Source organism: Octopus sinensis, linkage group LG3 (assembly GCF_006345805.1).
Source record: "Octopus sinensis linkage group LG3, ASM634580v1, whole genome shotgun sequence".
Lineage (NCBI taxonomy): Eukaryota > Metazoa > Mollusca > Cephalopoda > Octopoda > Octopodidae > Octopus > Octopus sinensis.
In genome coordinates, this window is record NC_042999.1 from 97,550,065 (window position 1) to 97,573,038 (window position 22,974).

The 22,974-nt window shown below is 34.6% G+C and overlaps 1 protein-coding gene across 1 annotated transcript in view; it reads left to right on the forward strand.

Moving 5' to 3' along the window:
• The window catches only part of LOC115209301 (uncharacterized protein C05D11.1), a 44,240-nt gene that overhangs the window by 14,611 nt on the left and 6,655 nt on the right, over nucleotides 1-22,974 (forward strand). The window contains exons 3-18 of the mRNA XM_029777639.2: nucleotides 1,621-1,779; nucleotides 2,075-2,284; nucleotides 3,349-3,471; nucleotides 7,640-7,780; nucleotides 8,770-8,880; nucleotides 9,577-9,668; nucleotides 10,742-10,844; nucleotides 13,714-13,788; nucleotides 14,601-14,711; nucleotides 15,274-15,417; nucleotides 16,712-16,894; nucleotides 18,381-18,483; nucleotides 20,332-20,462; nucleotides 20,804-20,984; nucleotides 21,957-22,042; nucleotides 22,557-22,720. Of these exons, the coding sequence (XP_029633499.1) occupies nucleotides 1,621-1,779; nucleotides 2,075-2,284; nucleotides 3,349-3,471; nucleotides 7,640-7,780; nucleotides 8,770-8,880; nucleotides 9,577-9,668; nucleotides 10,742-10,844; nucleotides 13,714-13,788; nucleotides 14,601-14,711; nucleotides 15,274-15,417; nucleotides 16,712-16,894; nucleotides 18,381-18,483; nucleotides 20,332-20,462; nucleotides 20,804-20,984; nucleotides 21,957-22,042; nucleotides 22,557-22,720 (2,117 nt within the window). The remainder of the gene's footprint in view (nucleotides 1-1,620; nucleotides 1,780-2,074; nucleotides 2,285-3,348; nucleotides 3,472-7,639; nucleotides 7,781-8,769; nucleotides 8,881-9,576; nucleotides 9,669-10,741; nucleotides 10,845-13,713; nucleotides 13,789-14,600; nucleotides 14,712-15,273; nucleotides 15,418-16,711; nucleotides 16,895-18,380; nucleotides 18,484-20,331; nucleotides 20,463-20,803; nucleotides 20,985-21,956; nucleotides 22,043-22,556; nucleotides 22,721-22,974) is intronic.

Consider the following 22,974-nt stretch of genomic DNA (forward strand, 5'->3'; position numbering starts at 1 on the left):
CCTTCTTCAGCATAAAGCAATAAGAAAGCATTCAGTTGTAAAAATAATTGCTGTAACAAAAATACCTCATCCATTTTGTTCTTTTACTAGTTTCGTTATTGGACTGCAGTCATGCTGTCAATGGCGATGTGCTCTGCTTAAGAGGACTTAGCAGTTTGGCTGGTTCTTATTTTACTAATGTAAGGAGGCCATAAATGAGATTTCAAAAAAGAATATAAAAGGACATAACCAAATACCACAGGAGTTTTCTGATTTTGCCAAACTACTACTTGAAAAAATGAAAAAAATTAAAAAAAAAACACATTGTTAAGAATAAAGAATTGTCATAATCACCAATTTGCTTTTCATTGTATGTGACTCTTAGAATTTTATGTTAAAATAAAAAGGTACTAAGTAGAATAAAGAACTTTACAATATCCAAAATTTTACATTTTATTAATCTCAGTTTAACTCCATCTGAGGTTCAAGATCTCTATAAGTTACCTTACTGAATGTCAGCACAAATTAGTGGTTAAGAAATTTGCTTCACATTCATAAGGTCCTGAGTTCTGTCTCACAAGTGACTAATACCATAGCATTGGGTTGACCCAAGCCTTGTGAGTGAAAATAGGTAAATGGAAAGTGTGTGGAAGCCCATTAAATGGATTGTACCTTTGAAAGGTCCAGCATTGTCTCATAGTCCATACTGATTCAGCTAGAGAATACACAACCATTTACACATTGATTTGACAAAGAGGCAGTTGATCGAACTGAATTATCATTGATGAAACCAACAGAGGATCCCTCATGCCATCAGGTTTATTAAAATAACAATAACTTCATAAATTTGTATAGTAAATTTTCTTTGAAGAGATTCTTAGTAATCTGTTAACAGAAGTTCTTCTCTGATGATTTCAGATATTTGTGTGTATTATTCAAGTACATGCCACTGCCCTCTCTGAGTCATATCTATTAGCTCATTTCCTTCAATTTATATATACATACATACATATATATGTATATATATATATATATATATATATATATACACACACACACACATATATATATATATATGCACAAATATATATATATATCATCATCATCGTATAACGGCGGCTGCCTCCGATAGAGAGAGGAGCGGCCGTTTTGCCCCTTCCGAGTTCAAGAGTAGATCGAGGCCATCAACGGCCCTGGGGCCTCCAGTTGTTCGCTTTACCAGATGGAATTGCATGTCGTTCTCCCGCTGGCGCCAGCTATCCTGAGGGAAACTTCAGAGGGAACCAGCTGCTAGACGGTTTGATTGGTCTTTCGCCCCTACACCCAGTTCCGACGATCGATTTGCACGTCAGAGGCGCTTCGGACTTCCAGCAGAGTTTCCTCTGGCTTCGTCCCGACCGGGCGTGGATCACCTTCCCTCCTCTCTTTTAGGAGGCACAAGCACTTTCATACACATGTACACACATGACAAGAACTTCCGCCAACTAAATTCAATCACGAAGCTTCATAATATATATATATATATATATATACATACACACACACAAACACATGTGCACACACAAATTTTCTTTCCTCTCCTTCAATAAAATAGTATGATCTATCTTTTTTATGTATTATTTCACTTCTGTTATTTTTCAGGGTGTTCTTGATATGTTAGCTAATCGGTGCCTTGCATCAGGTACAAATGCTTGGACAAACACAGACAACACTTGTTACACTGTTACAACAGCTGGCAGTGAAGGCTTTTGCAACCTGTTACCTATCTTCCTTGATCACATACTTTATCCAACGCTGCCAGTATGTATATACTTTCTCCCTATTACAAAATTAGTCATGTTTTTTTCAGCACTTATTGTTTGTTTCTCAGTATATGTCTGTTCTCTCTGTCACCAAATATTTTCCATGTATCTGTCTCTTTTTTTTTTTTCTTTTCCGTTTCTTTGACATTTTCTTCTTTTTCGGGTCTTGTCTGTCTTTCTGTTTTTGTTCAACCCTGTTGTCTTTTTGTGCTGCACACCACAATCCAAAGTAAACTTTATTCAATGAAATTATTATTATATAATACAAATGCATATATGTTTTTACATTACAGAGATCAGGTTACATTACTGAAGTGCATCACATAAATGGAAACGGTGAGGATGCAGGTGTGGTGTACAGTGAGATGCAGGCAAGAGAGAACACTGGTGAAAGTCTTGCCTATTTAGCAATGTTACGTTATGTCTACCCTGAAGGCTGTGGTTACAGATCAGAGACTGGAGGCATCTTGAAGAACTTGAGAACAAGTACAACATATGATAAGGTCAGTTCATTTAGATCATTGGTAGGAATGGTCTAGAATACATGACTGTCTTGTGTGTTGCAGACAACAGCATACTAAGTCAATAAGGTATTGTACTACTGGCTAAAATAGATACATATCTTATCATCAATGGTCCAATTCATTTATATCTTGAGCCACTGAGGTGGCCTCTGTCAGCTTGACTAACTTTAAAAAGCAGACATCTTACTATCTTAACTCATTAAAGGCCATAATTGAACTAAAAATATTATTTATATATTTTTACATTTTTTTGGCTCTTAAGGGCTCTTTAATTATATTTCTCCTGTTATATTGCTTATTTTACTTCGAGAATACTATAAATATTCTGTAAGTATATAATGAAAGAAACACAATAGCTTTTATAATATTATTTATCAGCTAAAAAAAGAAAGAACACCTTGGATAACTTGCTCCTCAGTACATTATCCATTAAAAAAAGATATGATTGCCATGGATGAAATATCTTTGCTGTAGATCTGTTTAATCTGAATCATCCTGGATCCACACAACAGCATGTATCTTGGTCCAAGTAAGTAGTGGGTACCAGAAGGTAGGAAAAACTGTAAGGAGTGGTAACTGCAAAATTGAATGTTAGCATGGAGTGTACTCCACTCACGGGTATCACCTGAAATGTGGGCTCCACCAGATACATTAAACTGTGCATGTTCTGTTTTATATAGGAGCTTAAAGAGGTGTCCTTAACATTTCTGTAACTAACACCTATTATAGACATCACAGTATGACTAATCAGTAATTTAATATTGTTTTAATGTTGTAACTTCTGTCAGTGTTGTCATAACACTAACAATGCTTTAATTAAAAATTCAATATATAACTTCCTTGTATACCATCGGCATGCTACATATAATTACTTGATCTTGAATAGGTCGACTTCAGCAAAGGTGTCACACACAGCCTTAGCCTTGATTGGAAATAATTTAATCTGAAATTTTTATTTGTAATTAACTATATTTTTATTATTTGTTGCAAAAAAATAAAAAACAGATGAGAAAACAACAAAATTGTAAATTTCTTACAACTAGGTTTGCAGTTATCATAAAGACTTTTACCGACCTGAAAATCTTTGCCTAATCATAACGGGTCAACTGAGTAATGACGACCTATTTCATCAACTGCAGAAGTTTGAAGAAAAGATCGTTAAAAAGGTAATGATATTTTTCAATTAACCGGTTGATTATAAAGCTTCTCCTTTCTCCTCTTTCAGTCTCTTTTATTTTTAACTATTATATGTTACCTAATATAAATATATATATAAAATATAAATTAGAGATAAAACCACTATCATGCAATTCAAACACTAAAGCCCAACACTCAAAAGGAACTGATCCACTTTGCCCCCATGGTGCCCAACACTTTGGGAAACTCAGCCGCCTTGCCTCTGTGAGGCCCAACACTTGAAAGGAACTTGGCCACCTTGCCTCCGTGACGCCCAACACTCAAATGGAACTGAGCCACTTGCCTCCATGAGGCCCAATGTTCAGAAGGAACTCAGCCACTTGCTTTCATGAGGCCCAATGCTCAAAAGGAACTCAGCCACTTTGCCTCCATGAGGCCCAGACCCAACACAAAAGGAACTCAGTCACTTGCCTCCATGAGGCCCAATGCTCAAAAAGGAACTTGGCCACTTGCCTCCATGAGGCCCAATGCTCAAAAAGAAACTTGGCCACTTTGCCTCCGTGCAAAATCAAGGTTGATTTTCTTATGTGCCACTAGCACAGGTGCGCTTGGCTTGACAAGTCCTCTTAAGCAGAGCACATCGCCAAAAGTCTCAGTCACTAGTCATTGCCTCTGTGAGGTTCAAGATTCGAAGATCATGCTTCACTATCCCTTCCCATGTCTTCATGGGTCTTCCTCTACTACAGGTTCCCTTCTTTACACAGCTGTTCTCATCCATATGCATCACATGACCAAACCAGTGCAGTCGTCTCTTTTGCACACCACATCTGATGCCTCTTATGCCCAACTTTTCTTTCAAGATGCTTACACTCTGTCGAACATGCACACTGACATTGCACACCCAGTGAAACATTGGCTTCATTTCTTTCAAGCCTATGCATGTTCTTGCTGTTATAGCCCATGTTTCACTGCCATGCAGCATTGCTATTTGCACACAGACATCAAACAATCTGCCTTTCACTCTGAGAGAGAGGCCCTTTGTTGCCAGCCAGGGTAGGAGCTCTCTGAACTTTGACCAACCTAATCTTATTCTCACAGCTACACTCTTGGAACATCCACCTTCGCTACTAACCTGGTCGCCTACATACCAGAAGCTATCTACTACCTCTAGCTTGCCCCTTGGCAATTGATGAAGTCAATTTTCTGCACATGTTCATTTATTATGACTGTGCACCTCCCACAAACAAAGGATAGTTTCTCTGTTAACCTTCCTTTGATGTTGCTGCACCTTTTGTGTGTCCAAAGCTTACATTGGGTGCATCTTATGGAGTTTCTACCTACAACTTTTCTACAGATTGAGCGGGGCCATCTACCTGAGGGGATTTGTGATGTCTGCCTTTCTATTTACTATGCCTTTGGCTTTTTCTAGGTTAGACCTTGTTTCCATACCTAGAACTTTTCTAGTTCAGGTAATGATTCAGCTATAAGCGCAAAGTCATCAGCATAGAGGAGCTCCTAGGTGCAGCCTGTCTTGAATTCCTCTGTTATTGCCTGGAGGGCTATGATGAACAAGAAGGGGCTGAGCACCAATCCTTGATGAACCCCTACTTGTACCCTGAATTCTTTGCTGTACTCATTGCCCACCTCACCCTACTGATAGCATCCCAATATATAGTAATAAGAACTTTTGGATAGAAATCCATAAATCCTTTAATGTATTGCTATGTATGTTTCCACAAACCTCATGCTTTAGTTGTATCCTCATCCATAGGATATTACAAATATGATTTGCAAAATCCATGTATTTAAGGGGAATATTAAATACAGGTGTCCATTTTTACAGATGAAAGTTGAGAGATTTACACCAATCAGAAGGATCTATGGGGTTTATGGGTAGTTCCTGTGACTATTTTGACTTATCATACAAATAGATATATATATAAACAATATGGGAGGGTGGATATATATAGTGCTTTTCTTTGTATGTAGATCTGTGCCTACTTGCATATATGTGTGTGTGTATATATATATATATATATATATCTAATATATAAAATCCATTCTGTTTGTCTGTCTGTGTGCTTATAACTTGAGTGTTGTTCAGCTGACCATGCTGAAATTTTAAACATGGATACATGATAGAGCAGAACATTCCGTAATCTAAAAAGATTTTCAAAGTGAGAATCGCTATTTTTGTAATCTTTTGTCCTGTTTCTTCTGGCATTAAAATCAACATGTTTACTCAGACAGCCAGCACTTACCATTTTGCTAGCAACAAGGGGAGTACAGGATAACAGTCAGCCAAAACTATTGCTATGCTGTCTCTCTTCTTTCCTCTCTCTGTCTCTCTTATGATGTCCAATTCCACTTGAAGTTGTGTATATATATATTGTGGTATCAATCAATTATCCTCATTAAGAAATAGTCAAAAGTAACTACCACATACAATTACCAAACATCTCCACTACTTAACACCATCCAAGTTTGGGGTTAATAATCTTAATCTTTAGAGTTCCTCATTCAAACTACATAATAGGCAGAATTGTTGGATTAAGACAGTAGGGTGTTTTGAGAGAGATTTGGCTGCTATTTCTACCAGGTCTAGCTACCATTTAGAGATCTCCCTCATTGGCTCAAACATACATATATACATAAAACCGAAATAAAATACTTAAAGAAACAGTCGTCAAATACAAAAGCCAATGTCCATGCAGTGTCACAGGCCAAATAAATTTCCAACTTCTTGCCTATTGTGAGCCCAGAGCAATCTCTTTATCTCTTACACTATTTCAGTATTACGTCTCTTTTGTAATGTGAGATAATACTTTCAGTTTGAAAGAAGCCTGGCCTATATATATATATTCCTTATGCATTCCAGAACCGAGTTACAGATTTTGACGTATGGGGTATCAGAAGATTCAGTACTATTTCAGCTACTTAATTTCCATTCACACATTTGCATTTCAAAAAATTAACATTATATTCTTCTCCATAAATCAACTATCGTAAACATTTTATACGATGTCACATTTTCTATATGTGCATGTACCTTAAAAGACATCAATCATCACAACACACCTTCACTCACTCACTCACTCAATCTCTCTCTCTTTTTCTCTCTCTCTCTCACACATGCACACACACATCCATTTCATATAGGCATACATACATCTTTCACTTTCTTTCTCTGTCCTTCTCGCTTTCTCTTCTTTCAATTTCTGCTCTCTTCAAATAAATTTTTATGGAATGTGTGGGGGAAACACGGAAAAGACATAATCTCTCCAGAAACAAGTACAAAGCAAGGAAGATTGTAGAAAACCAAAGGCAAGAGTCTGAAGAGAGATGAGATTTTCTCAAGATCAGCAAATGCATGTTGCAGTACTTAATGCTGGATTATTAAATCAATGTTTTAATGATTAGACAGAAATCCAGTAGAATAGCTCTCAGAAACAGACTACGTACAAATTCGTTCTTCACAACTCCTGAAGCTGTTTTCAGATATAATCCATCCCATTCTTATAAAAATGATAACTGTCCAAATTGTCATTCCTGTAGAGCTTTAAAATTTTCCAATGAAACAAATGGTATGTGCTGTTCAGGTGGTCAGGTAACATTGCCAGCACTACCAGCTCCTTCCCAACCTCTTATGAATCTTCTAGAAGGCACTTCCATCCAGTCAAAGGATTTTCTGAATAATATCCGACAATACAACTCTGCATTTCAAATGACATGGTTTGGTGCATCTAAGAAGATACATAAACATGAATTTACGCCTTCAAAGTTCAAGGGCAAGTCTGTCACCTCATTGGTTCCCTGTTACCCACAAATGAACAACCACAGTTCTTCCAAATTTACTTTATGAGTGATGTAGGGCTTCAAACCTGAAAGAAGTGTTAAAATTTCAGATGATGAGTCGTGTAAGACAGCGCTGACTGCTGCAAAAGAGAGTATATCCATTGACAGATTTTCAGTGCATTCAAAAATCACATAAGCCCCCCACCTCCAATTTTCCATGACAGACTAGGGTCTGAAATACTCCAAACGGCCACATAGCATGTTGCTTAGTCAAATTAGCGCAGCATTTACTCCACAAATGTTATGTTGTTAATGCTGCACTTTCCCATATCACCTGTTTCAATATAACTAATATATTATATACAAACTATGCCACTTTAATCCTTTTTATGTCTGTTTCAGAATAATAAAGCTCCATTCTCTCGGCCATGGCAATCATCCATAACTCCATTGACTGGATCACTTGTAAAAGCAATTCTTTACCCTTCAGATGAAGACACTCATGGTTTAGTTCTCTCTGCATGGAGAGGTCCACAGGCCAAAGTAAGTTGTTTTCATGTATTAAACTTTTTAATAAATCTGATGGATGTACAGTAATGTGTGTGTGTTGCTGCGTCCTTGCCTTGGCATTGTGGAATAGTTTTGAATGAGTGTCCCTCTCAGTATAAAATAAAACCTTCCCTGTGGGAGGGAAAACAGGCCAACATGAAATACAAACTTTGTGTGCTATCGATACTTACTGAACATATATTCTATTCCTAAAATAACTCTAATGTGAGTACTGATAAATGTTTGTTGTTTTAATCAGTGGAATTATGTACTAAGTAATCCTCAGGAGCTTTCACACAAGCTTCCAATTTCACTTAAGATGCAGTTACTGAAGGTTCTGCAATCTTGGATCAAATTTGGACTTCATGAATGTGAAACAAATTTTGCAAAAGGGCCTAAAAAGCAATTTGTATATATGTTGCTTTGTCAATACTCAAGATTTATTGACAAATTTTGGTATGGTAAATATTAATACAATTTCAATAAGTAGAATGATTAATAACAAGCAAAAAATACTAATAATAATAATAATCATTTCTACTAAAGGCACAAAGTCTGAAATTTTGGGGCAGGGGACCCCAGTGTTTCACTGGCACTTAATTTATCAACCCCAAGACGATGAAAGGCAAGTCGTCCTTGGCAGCATTTGAACTCGGAAAGTAGCAACAGACGAAATACCACTAAGCATTTCGCCTGGCATGCTAATAATTCTGCCAGCTCACTGCCTTAGATAATGGTTTCAGATTTTGCCACAAGGGTAGCAATTTTGGGGGAGAGAGTGAGTCGATTACATCAACCCCAGTGTTCAACTGGTGTTTATTTTATCAACCCCCAAAAGGATGAAAGGCAAAGTTGACCTTGGTGGAATTGGAACTCTGGCATGCTAATGATTCAGCCAGCTCGCTGCTTTAATAATAATGAGATGATGATGATAATAATAATAACAACAACAATAATATATGCCTTTATTTATTTCTTACCAGCAACAAAAGGAAGTCATGGCATTGAAGATTCTGCTTGAATATCTGAATGATACACCTATTGCACCTTTACAGCGTGACTTTGTTGAAACAAAAAAGCCTTATTGTAGCATGGTAAGTCACTGGTAATTGATAGCACTTCTAACTCTACAGTTCTCATGCTCTCTCTTCACCCTCTTTGGTCTACTACTAACACAACTTTCTAGTGAAGATCACTGGTTTTTCAACTCTGAATGTTGTGATATAACAATGTTAACCGATATGCAACAACTCCTATGTACCTAACAGCTCAGTGAAGCCATATGTTCCTCAATGTCTGTCAATGAAGTCTAAATAAATTACATGAAGGTTACAATGCAGTCGGCATGACCTTATTTTCTGTTCCTCTCTCATAGCTGACAAACGTTAACTGTCAAGCTTGGTTTCGTCTCTCTGCCCCCACCCCACTCGCTTTCCCTCACCCACCCACTCTCCAGCTCTCTGACATTTTGAAAACCAAGTTAAGCATGATATACCAGCAGTGATAAGTTAAAATTGATTTATAAACTTTATTCGTTTAGCTGTACTCTAGTGTATCTGCTATATCTCTCTTTCTATCTTTTTCTCAGTGTCACCTTCTCTAATAAAGAAACTTTATTGTAACATCATGCTTTCCCAAAACATCTTGCTTTGCATTGTAAGGATGTTATGGCATGCATATTTCTATAAACTTCACCTAATATTTTTAGGGTTGGATGAAATGAGAAAAATGTAATACCCATTTATTTTTGCTTTATTCTGTCTCAATTGCTTTATTGTATCTGATTACAGGTATCTCATGAGCTTATAGAAAATTCAGTAACCCTTTTCTATTTCCATTTCCGAAGTGTTCCGAAAGAAAACCTTACAGAAATAGTTCCACAGTAAGATTACTTTTTTTTTTCTGCTACCTTTATCATTCATATTTTGAATTTTTCAAAGTTCTTTCTCTCTATTTTCTTTTCTGTCTCTTCATTTCTACCCATTTTTAATACTATCTCTTGTCTTTATTCTTCACTCTCATTTATCTTTCATTCTTTTCCATTCTTTCTATTCTTTCTCTTTTGTACATTACATTTGTATTTGCTGAATTATTTTGACTTTATTTTACAAAACTCTTTCATAAGTTGGTAGTTGCAGGCTATATCTCTGTGTATACCATTTAGCATTTCTTTACAAAGATCCAGTGTAATTACTAGGGAAACAACTTATTTTAGGGTGAGACAGTCAGTTGCCAGCAAACTGCTCATTTAATTTGTATTTATACTTATTATTGCCCATTTTCATTTGCTTGAAGCAGTATACAGTATTCATGTCCTACAACCAAATGGGTTCTTCAAGCATCATTGCTGTTTTTTACTGCTATTTTTAAGGGTAAAATACATTGCAAGGATTTCTTGTTGATCCCTTCTGATCTATGGCAGGCAAAACTTGGTACTTAAAGTAAACGAAACATTCATCAGTTATAGAAATTCTTTCAGCTGCTTACATTATTGAACTGTATCCTTCATAACTTTGTAACTTGGTGAACTGGGTTTCGTGCTTGTGACTAGATAAGTCACCAATCCTTTGACTGATTGCCTAACATTTTTATTAACTTTGTGATTTTCAGTGGCTGTGATGTTTAGATGTTGGTCTACTGACCACATGATCTTGAATTGTGCCTGTAAGTAAGATGGTAACTCTACTTGCTCTAGTTTGCTTAACTGAACAGTAACAGATTCATTCCTTCTCTAAGGTGAGAGTGGTTAATAAGGAAAATAATATCCAGTGTAAAAACTAACTGCTCTTCAAAAGCTATCCTACCCTATTCAAGCCTGGGAAAGAGATGTAAAACAGTAAAATAAAAGAAATTCAAAAAACAACTTTCATCCAGGAAAAAAGAAAAAGAAATATTAGTTTTTTCTATCAATTAGTTGAGCAATTTTGAAATATAAATATGTTTTTTTATCTTCAGACTAAACAAAACTCTAGAAAAGATTTCTAGCGGAGAAGAGAAGATTGATATGAATAGAATGCATACTGTGATCAAACGCAAAATGTTGGACCTGTTGAACTGTGTAAGGAGACAACTTATAGCTTTGTTTACTTTTAATTTTAAAATCTTGTCATGTGTTTTGTTCCCATTTTCATTTAACGTCTGCCTTATATATATATATATATATATATATATATATATAATATATATATATATATATAAGGCAGACGTTTATGTGACCACGTGTGTATCGGTGATTTTTTTCCTCCATCTTCCCTTCTTTGGATCTTTCCTTTTCCTATGTTTCTGATGAAGAGCTCTACTCGAAACGTTAAATCCTCCTTCTTTCTTTCCTTTCCTGAGCATCCAATAACACTATACTTGTTCCACATCCTCGCATTGTTGTGTTTTCATGTTTGGATTAACTATATATACATATATATATATATATATATATATATATATATGTATGTACGTGTGTATATATATATATATATATATATATGTATGTACGTGTGTATATATATATATATATATATATATGTATGTACGTGTGTATATATATATATATATATATATACATCATATAATTAAGGGCTAAAGAGGGTTATTCTAAAGCCAAATACACTGTTTTATCCACTTATAATCCGCTTGTTACAGGAAAATTGAAACTTTCAGTTTCAATTTTCCTGTAACAAGCGGATTATAAGTGGATAAAACAGTGTATTTGGCTTTAGAATAACCCTCTTTAGCCCTTAATTATATGATGTATATTGCAACCGTAACGGTTTTTTTTAAGTATACTGCCCACGCTTCCTGATGAATTCCTTTGCTGTAGAGTAAGGGACTTCATCCTATATTGCTTAGTATATATATATATATATATATATATATAATATATATATATAATATATATATATATATATATATGGATATATGTATGTATGTATGTATGGATATATGTATGTATGTATGGATATATATGTATGTATGTATATATATTTATGTATGTATATATATATTTATATATGTATATATATATATATGTATGTATAATATATATTTATATATGTATATATATATATATGTATGTATATATATATATTTATGTATGTATATATATATATTTATGTATGTATATATATATTTATATATGTATATATATATATTTATATATGTATATATATATGTATATATATATGTATATATATATATATATATATATAATTTACTTCCGATGCATTGTGTTCCAGATTTAAAAAGTAGTAGAAATCAAGTTCTAGAGTCAGTGCAATTAAGTGAATCCTTTCCAGAAAATATGGCTTTTCGCCAAAGTTATAAATCATTTTCAAGTAAATTCTCATAGTTTTCAGTTATTCTGATTTTATTTCTGAGATTGTTTAAGTAACATTTTAATCAGTTTAATGAGCTGCCTTTCTCTGGAAACGTGTGGCCCTGTCTGAGTAAACTATCAACTCTTGGGCTCAATTCCACTACAATTATTTCTTTGTGTAGTTAGTCAGAACATTTAATGCCTCAGTTTATAACACTACCTCAGTTTATGACAGCAATAGAGAAAAGAAATTTTGCCTGATATTAGCCAACATCCATCCAAAGAGATATATTTTTCATCTCAATATCATTAAACAGGGAGCTATTATCCAACTCTCAAAAGCTGTTTTGAGTTTTAGCAAACATTTCCTTTTTATTTAACAAGTGATTAGTTTGACACACAATTAGAAGGAATGATGGAAACAAACATTTACTAAATCATAATGATAAACAGGACTAGTGCTTATTTTCAATTTCTTGAAGTTGTTAGTTGCACAAAAAATCAACATGATAGACATGGTTTTGGCACTTTTAGTAGTAAAATATTTTAATTGAACACATAAATTTGTCAGCCAATGACCCACACCACAATTTCACAATACTCTTTTTACTGTCTTCAGCAGTCTTGCAGTGCCTTCTTACAACTATGTGGACTGAGTTGTTTTATGATTGTGTACAACAATGCAGTACTAAACACATGATGTGAATTGTTGATTTCTTGGCTAATGGTCCCCTCCCAGTTGAAGGGGTTTTTGTCTTGCCAGTTAGTTGGTGCTGGTGCCACATGAAAAAGCACTGGTGCCATGTAAAAAGCACCTAGCACACTCTGTAAAATGGTTAGTTAGCATTATGAAGGGCATCCAGCTATTGAAGTCATGAGTCTGGTGTGGTCCCTGACCTTACCAGCTCCTGTCAAACCATCCAGCTTATTCCAGCATGGAAAATGGACATTAAATGATGATGATTATCCACTTGAATATCCACATTTTGCATTTTCTCATGACAAATATACTTTAATAGCATAAGGATAGAAGACCCTACACATGATCTCCTTTGTCTCTCCTATTGAGGAAATATTGTGTATTTAATGTTTTATTTGCATAACTGTAGGCTGTTGATTGTCTGAGGAAAATGGTCCAGGACAAGTGGAGTGGCTTAAAGTATTTAGTGTAAAGTCCTGGGTGTGAAATTGAAGCTGGTGTGAGAAATGAATGGAAGTAAAAATGGAAGTGGTGTAAACTTGTATTTATGTTAAAAGGGCAAAGAGAAGAGAGATATACCAGTTAAACTATGTTATATGTATTATGAATCCAAAGAGTTCAAAGACTGTTTATTTTTTTGATATTTTACTATATTCCAAAAAATGAGAGTAAGTTATGAAAGCCAAAGAAAAAGGTTAAGCAATGAGTTAAGTGAAAACATATCAGAAGCAAGACCATATTGCAAACACATCTTTCTGAAAGCATACCACTAGTGTATAGTGCAGATGTATTATATAATTGTATATTGTGTTGTGTAATCATTGATCATATAATGAGACCAAATCTATGAAACTTATTAACAACGGCTGCTATGTTCTGCAAAGTTTTGTTTCAATCTTTATTCTGTTTATTATTCAGGTTGAGACAGAACCACATGACACTATGGCTTTTATTCTCATGGGAGACTTTCTCTTTGGAAACAACAAAGATGATGTAAGTTGCATTCATATTGTTATACATAAGTATTACACATATTACTCATTTTTCAAATATATTGTATTATTTCCATTAAGGACAAAGAAGACCATGTGGTCATGAATCAAGTCTTTTCCTTTGAAATCAGTTCTATCAACAGTTTTGGGGAAAACTTAACAGGCATAGAAGTGCCAGCAATTGAACTTATTCAAAATTTCCCCAGGTTAATGAAGCCATTCTGCACACACTCATTCACGTAGCCAGCCACCACTGATTTGTGAACTTGTTGAACAGCTGTTATCACATATAGGATGATTATCACCTATGTCTATTGTCAAGATCAATCTGTTACTTTTCTTTACCAAGGAAGGGCAAAAAAGTTTTCCTCTGTTTGGTGACTATGACAAAGGAAATTGAATAGTGGATGCAGTCGAAAGGCTAAGGTTAGGGATTTCTACTTTTTAGCCTAGACTTCCAACTTGATGCATTAAGTTGAAGAGGAAGGTAAGAGTAGAGAGTTTGATAATGCAATGTAGTGTGGTTTATTTATGAAAAAGGGTCACAGAGGTGAATTTGAGATTAAATTGGCCCACTCTGAATTTGAAACTATAAACAAGCAATAAGAAACTGGGTGTGCTGTGAATTAACATAAATTGTTTCCCTACCTATTGGGGACCTATTATCTATTGTTTTCGTTCATGTTGCTTTCTTTGTATTTAATCTAAACTCCAGTATTTCATATCTTTTTTGTATTGTCTCTGAATCTTTGGTTCAGATAACTAATAAAAGAAATTATCATCATTTTCATCTTTATCATTTAACAATTCTAGCTTGAAATACGTACGAATCCATTGTCTTGTTATGAAGAACTGGATAAGAAACCTGAAATGTTCTGGGTCAGTCTGCTTCAGACCTACTGTGTTCAGAATCATAATATTTCTGTAAGTATTTCTGTGGCTTTTATTGTCATTGCTAGACTATTGGAACAGATGTTCATTAATTTCACTCTTACAACAGCTTCTGTTTTGGGGTCATGAATGTATTGGCAATGATTACCTATTGGTATTAGATATTTTGACATCAACAAAATTTTATTTTATACTACATAACTTATTTTACTAGTTAATTTCTTTGTTACCATGTTATTTTTCTAAACCTAATTAACCCTTTGTTAACATAACATGCCAACAGACAAAACTTGGCTTATTACCCTTTAGGGGCAGGTTTGTCTCCATTTACTATTTCATTGTTGTACTAGACCCAGCATAGAATTTCATTGTTATACCAGGTCATGCATTTTATGCATACCTCAGTTTTTCTATATTCACTACTCAGTCCTTGCTATTTTACTCTATACATCTTACAATCATACATGATTAGATACCTTTTACATGCATCATACAGGTGTCTATATTTCACAGCCACACACTTTGTGTAGTTTTCCTTATTCACTTCCTTTAAATATCACATATCTTAACACACATCTCTTAACACTAATTTCAGATAATAGCTACACCAAGTAAATCTATGATGAAACAAATGAGTGAGGCTGAACAGAAACGGCTGGATGATCAGAAATCACAATTAGGAAAGATGGGACTGGATCAAAAAGAAAAGGAGTTGCTTGAGGCCATTGAATCAAATGAGGTAAATTAGATAATTTTAAACCTGATCTTTCATGGATTAGTTGATAAAATTGTGTAGTATAACCTTAGAATGTTCTGGTATGTTTTTGTTTAATGTGGTTGTGTGTAGTATATTATTGATGTGTAACATAGAACTGTTTTGTATATAAGGTAGTTTGGTGTACAATAGAGTTGTATAATGTCATAGGGAAGTGTAATGTAGTGATAGTGTCAAAGTTTTGTGTAATGTGCTAATGTTGCAATCAGGTGTAGTTAGTGTAACATTGTAATATAGTATAATGTAATGTTGTAGTTTAGTGTAAAAGTGCAGTTAAGAGTGTAGTTTAGTATAATTTGATGTAATGTAGCATTGCAGTGTTGTTTGGTGTGCGTGTGTGTTGGGGTGGAGGCATTCAGTTCAACATACCAACTGATCCTTGTGTGCCTCTCACAGAATTTGCTCTGTTGCAAGTGTTCAAGCCCTGGGTTGCCAGTTTAAAGATACTTTCAACCCAGTTTCAGAGCCCCTGCAAATAATAATTAGTAATTATATTAATGATGATGATAAGAAAAGGGTAAAAAGAGTGTATCATCATAGATGTAGCTATATTTGTGGACATGAAGGTAGCAGTCAAAGAACAGGAGAAAATAGGAAAATACCAGGATTTGGTCAAGGAAATACAACTGTGGTGGGTTTCTATAAAATAATCCCAATTGTAATAGGTACCCTAGATACCATTAACAACAAATTTAGCAGTTCTCTTATTGAAGTTGGTGTAACTATGAGAGTTGTATTAAGAAATCTGCTCTATTGAGAACAGCAAGGATTGTAAGAAAGGTCTTTGATATCTATGGAAACTGGTTGTGATCCAGTATCAAGGACATTGATTCTGAATGCAAAGCATTTGTGCACACCATGAATAATAATAAAATAAATAAAGGGTCATGAACATTGTTTTTTCCTCCCCCGACTGTGTTAAAAAATATCAGTTTAGTATTATACTAGTGCAATTTAATATAATATAGTTATATTTTATGGTGTAGTGTAATGTTTAAGTTTCCTTTATTTTAAAAGTTTTTTTATTTATTACATAAATATTTCTCTGTAATTTTGTGTTACAAATGAACTATATTTTGGTATTTTTTTAAATATTTTATCTGCTGACATAGGTTTGATTCACACATTATACTCATTTTAGGGTCTCTTTCACATATCATCTACAGCTATACTTACATGTTCAAAGGTATTTTAGTCCTCCAAAAATTTCATTTAAAAGAAATTACATTGTTGTTCAAAATTTTCTTTTCATATCCAGATAAAACCTGAAGATGATATACTTAGCAGTCTTCCTGTGCCTGACGTTTCTTGCATCCAGTTCCATCCTTTGCGTCCTTACTGCAACTATCGATCCAAAGACTGCGACAAATCTGATGTGTTCCCCATTGATGATATTCCTTTCAAGTTTCAGCTTGATGATTTACAAACTAATTTTGTGCAGGTCAGCAGCAAGTTTTTATTTTACTTAAGAGATACTCAACAATTTTCTTATTTTTCATTGTAATCCATTCTGCCAGTTGATATTATTCGAAGAAGTCAACATCAAGCAGGTAGCCAATGAGTTGCTGTGATTTATATTTAGAGTGAAATGAAATAGATCCAACTGATATTCAAAAACACTATTGTGTTGATTTTGATTTACTGATGTTTCTTGCATCCAGTTCCAATGATGGAAATGATTCCTAACTTTGTGATAGTCACAAATTTAGGAGTAAGGTTGAAATCTTTTGGATCAGTCTGGGCCCCGAGAGAGATGAAAGTCAACTGTGAGGAGCTTTAAATTTTGAGTATAAAGAAATGTAACAAAGTATTACAGAGCATTTAGTCAAGTGTTCTAGTCTTATACTAGTATTTATTTTATCAGCCCACAAGATGGCGGAAAATGAATGGGAAAGGGGTCAAAATCAGAAAATGGAGGATCAAAACTAATTACTGTAAAAAAAATTAAGATATTGTTGACTTGACAATGATTTTTTTATCCCCAATATATTTTTACATACTGAAATAGACATGAATGTATATGAATTCACTTTGTAACCACATGGCACATAGGACAAGTGCCTTCTACTGTAACATCAGGCCAACCAATACTTTAAACTGGCAGATAGAAACTGACTGTAATGTGTGTGCATGTGTTTGTTTCCACACGAAACCACTTGACCAGAAATGGTGGCATTATACTGACATTCCTGTAACTCTGTACTTTCTAAGACACATTGAATAAAAAAAAATCCCATACTCAGAAAACAGGAAGGTCACTCTATTTTATTGTTATGATTTACACTGCTCTTATGACAGAATAAAGAAATCAATCGTTATTATGCAACTGCTGGACTAAAGGCTACTGACATGCCAAGTTCACAATGTATTCTTTAAAACTTAGACTTATTAATGTCATTTATTGATGGAAAAGGCAATAAACATTTCTGAAAAGCATGAGACATTAAGGTTAGTCATAAAAATATAGTCATTTATTCTGGCATTTTGACCTCAGATCATATTGTAAGTTCAGATCTTACTGCTATTATTGTGTTGAGGGGTTAGTAGTAGGAAGGACATCCAGCTGTAAAAAAAAAGATCAATTACTCTAAATGGCTAAACTTATGCAATCAGGGAAAGCTGAATGTAAAAGAGGAGCCAGAATTGCTTGAATGTAGAGCAAAAAAAACCTTGTGTTTGTTTGACTGATGCCACCCTTGCCTTTTATCCTCTAAGGGTTGATAAGACAAAGTACCAATCCAGGACAGTGGATTGACATAATTAGCACTCAGTTTTTGAGTACCCTAATTAAATGGTCAAAAAAAAAATTATTACTATGGTAGTGAATTGGTAGAAACTGAGGTTGCTGTTTCCTTTCATTCTTCTGTAGCAATGTCAAAATATTAGAAATGATTTCCTTACAACTATTACAATTCTCTTTACTGCAGATAACTGCTGTGTTGGATACTGTGAACATTCCTAAAGAGTTGCGCTACTTTTTACCACTTTACTTAGAGACTTTGTTTGAAAGTCCTATCCTAAGAAATGGAGGTAAGTCTTTATATTTATCCATCACTTTGAACATGGCTTAGTCAGGTAGACTAGTGGGGGTATCTAGTTGATGATATTGCTTCTACCTAAAACTGCTAATCAGACCAACCTTGTCTTCTTTTTCATTCTCTCCAGTAGTTCCCACTCTTGCTCATTTGCCATTTCCTCTTCCCTCAATTTTCTGGTTGACTTTTAGAACCAAAGATGAGACAATCTCTTGATATTTCAGGAGCTGTGGTTGGTGGTACCCTTGGAAGAGCAGCCTTTGTGGCTTGCTGGTGCTGTTTTCCCTTTTAGATTTTCCAGCTCTTTTGGGAAGAAATCCTTTATTGCCATATGTATAACAACAGGAATTTTTGCCTTGAACAACCAATTTGTAAAACTTTTTCTTTTAACATACACTATAGTGTACAATTCCACAATCATTTTGTACTCTTTTAGGGTAATGAGGGCTAATGTCCATAAAGACTTCCCCTACTGATAATTTGTCATTAAAGGTCAAAATAGCAACTTACCCATATCATACTATGAAAGTGACCATGAGCTAAGAGTCAACATCATTATCAGTTCCTTATGTTTTTTTGGCATTAGTCTTTGGGCAGGTGTATGTAACACTGCACATGTCTCTTCAATTCATGTACATGATTGATATTTTTACCTTTTGTTCCACACTAAATTGCATTATAATTGTAATCTACACCGTCTGAAAGGAAACAAAATGAAGGAATGTGAATTATCCAAAACTCGTCCTTCCTCCAGAAAAATTCTTCACATCGAATTCTGATATAATCATAACCTATGCCATCTGAAACTTATTTGTAGAAAATTTCATCAAAAAATATCCATTTTTCAAAAAGTTATGAGGAAACAATGACAAGTTGGTGAGGTACTTTCTGTAGTTATAATAAATAAATGTGCCCTTTTTAAAGCCTAGCCAGGCTTGTGGTCCCTGTTTCCCGTTTTCTTTGGCGTATGTGTTCCCCAGCTGGATGGGACACCCGTCCATCACAGCGTTACTAATTTTTGCCAGCTGAGTGGACTGGAGCAACGTGAAATGAAGTGTTTCGCTCAAGAACACAACACGTCGCCCAGTCCAGGAATCGAAACCACAATTTTATGATCATGATGCTGAAACCCTAACCACTAAGCCATGCGCCTCCACTAAAGCAAAGTTAACCTCTGCAGAATTTGAACTCACATAACGGCAGACAAAATACCACTAAGCATTTCGCCCAGCGTGCTAACGTTTCTGCCAGCACGCTGCCTTACTTCTGTAGTTATGCCCTAAACTTATTTATTGAGTGAGTGATAACTATTAAGTAAATAGAGGATAAAAAGAAAATTTGATATAATGTCAAAAAATTACATAAATTAGGAATTGGTGAGAAATATCCAGCTACTAGTAGGAAACTGTTGAGGACAGTCTTTCTGCTAGTAAAATAATAATAATAATAAATAATTAGATATTGTCTTAATACTTCTTCCTCAGAACTGTACTCTTCTGAAACTCTTTGGTTCTTAATCCTTTGGTTATTAATTTGTGACACTTCAAAATAACCATCCACCAATCTAACCAGATATTCCAGTCCTTTTCCTTATCTAGTGGTTGGTGGATTAGGATTCCAAAAGGTTAAGGGAACTACCTCTTTGTTTCACAATGATTGATATGCACAAGGAACAATAGCTAATGCACACGCACAAACACACACACACAGCTCTTGAATAGATATGCATGCTTAGGTATATATATGCATATATTCATACATATGCACAGATATACACAAGACATGATTATAATGAAAAATAAGATTGTGGAAAAGTAATGTTTGCTTTGTTTTTGATATTCAGAGTTGGTTTCTCACAAGACCATAGTAGCAGAACTGCAGTCTGACACCTTGGAAAATCATGCTAGTCTTGGTATTGATGGTTCCAAATTCTTCTGTGGTAGCTTTTCTCAGGCTCTTATGATATCACTAAAGGTTAGTAGCTATCTTTGTCTAAACTGTATTTTGTATTGAACTCAAGTACTTTGATACCAAACTGAAGGCACATTGGTGCTAAAACTTCAATACACACGATGCTGCCTTTGTCACATAAGGTGCTTTTGCACTAATCACAAGATACTTCTCTGCTGGTTACAGTACCTCTGTGTTAGTTAAGTTGACTAGCAGTGAATTAAAAGACTTAGTGCTGAACAAGGTACTCTGTGCTGATCAAAACACTTCACCTATAACTATGGTGCTTCTTTATTGATCATGATGTTATTGAAGATAAAAGTATTCCCAGTTGAATGTATCCCTTGTCAACATTTCACTTGCAGGTTGAACGAGAGAAATACCACAAAGGTGTGCAGTGGCTGAAGGAACTGCTTTATAAAGTGCAATTCACTAAAGACAGACTGAAAATAGGGGCCACAAAGATTGTGAATGATGTTCCTATGTTGAAACGGCGTGGTCCAGCTGTAGTCAGAACTGTTCTTTATAGCTTGTTGTACAATAGAGGTTTGTAGTTTACTTTTCTTTTACATATGCGTGTGTGTGTATATACCAAATATGCATGCTCTTCTCAGAAAGTTATTGTTTCATCATGAGATCAGTTTTAGCATTCCTTTTTCATAACCTGATATTGCTTCAGTGACCCCCAGATTTCTTAGAGGCTGCAATACATCCATACTTTTATTACCGTGGAAGTTATTACTAGTCAGTAATATGACTTTCATGTTTTGAATTGTAGATTAAAAAGTCACTTAATAAAGTATAACACCGCCAGTATGCCAACAGAATTAACAAATGCCATTGGAAGTATTTGTTGCACATTTTATAGCTGCAAGCAATTAAGTGTATACATTAGTTGTTAGATGTCTGAGCATTACTGCCTTCGGTATTTCTTTTGCATTAAATTTGAGCTTAGCTATAGCTTAGCAGTGCTATAGTAAAGCTCTAGCAGCCTATCAAGATTTCCCACTGTTGTCTCCAAAACTTCAGTCTTGAAATGCAATCTTTGTAAAGCATATCAATAATAGCTGAGTTGTTAAGATGTGGGACTAATTATTACATTATGATTTCATATCTTTTTTTCCCTTTTTTTTTAATCCCCTAACATTTTGCAAGACTTAGGGTAAAAAGTTTTACTGTACATATATGAATAAAAGTAAGCCTTAGTGGCAACTAGGGAAGTACGTGTTTTGGTAGTTAAAGGAATTTTTTTTGTAAATGACTTAGAACAAGTCCTTTATTAATGTATGTTATGTGTAGTGACTTAAATGTTACATATAGCTTTCTATGTTATTTATACCCATCTACATTATGTATAACCAATGTATGTTATCTGTACTCATACGTATCTATCTGCAATTTAAGTATATCCTCCTATGTATTATGTATACGTATCTTTATTTTATTTATCTATTTAATGTTGTATGTGCCAAATTATATTAACCACTAACACTACCTTTATTCCTTCTTACCACATAGACTCCAACATATCGGTTACTAGTATGCTGCGACAGAGCAAGTTCCTCACTGATGTGCTGGCCCAGCTAGACACCAATCCTGATGGTGTGAGTTCACCATTTTCCATTCTTTCATGTCATGTCTCTTAGAAACATCCTTTTCCTATACATTTATTCTATGTGCTTTTATCTTCCCACCTCAGTCTTCTCTCCATGGCTGAGTTGGTTCAGAATGATGGGCATAGTCTGTTAAGTGTGAGATTAAAAATGATTAATTTATTTGGTGATTAATTTCTCACTGCAACAACATAGAAGTTCAGTTATTGCAGGTCCCTCTACTTACTACATTTCTCACAATGCTATTTTATTAGTGATCCTCATCTATGAAAGCATGTATTTTTTCTGCTTTTTAACAATTTTCTGGAATAAGGTTATTTGAAATGAGTTGATGTATTGTAATTTTTTTATATAGTGGAATAATGTTGTGAACTCTAGTAATTGGTGGCTTCAACATTCCTTTACATCAAGTAAATGTTCATACTGCAATACCATAACATATTCCAATAATTTCATATAAAAAAAATCTTGCTTTTAAATGTCTTTTTTCTATTTTCATCTAAAGGTCATTGAGAAAATGGAGAAACTTCGTTCAGTTTTGACGAAGGGTGATAATTTGTGTATCCATATGACTGCTAACCTGAAGTTGTTGAAACTTGATGTGCCACCAGAGCAGCCATGGAAAACATTTATACCTGACTCTTGTGAACAATGTACTGACAAATCAAGGTAACATTCTGGCCTATTTATTACTAACTAGCAGTATCGCCCGGCGTTGCTCAGGTTTGTAAGGGAAATAACTATAAAGCATTTTTAGAGAGTTATAGCCAAAAAATAGCAAAAAAATGGGAAAAAATGATGGTAAATTTTTTTTGAGAGTTAAAAAGGTGGAGTTGCGTCCCCTAGACAGTTTGTGGTTTGTGTTTCTGATTCTCGACCCCATGTCGAATTTATCGATTTTTTTCAGAACTGGGGGAACTTTT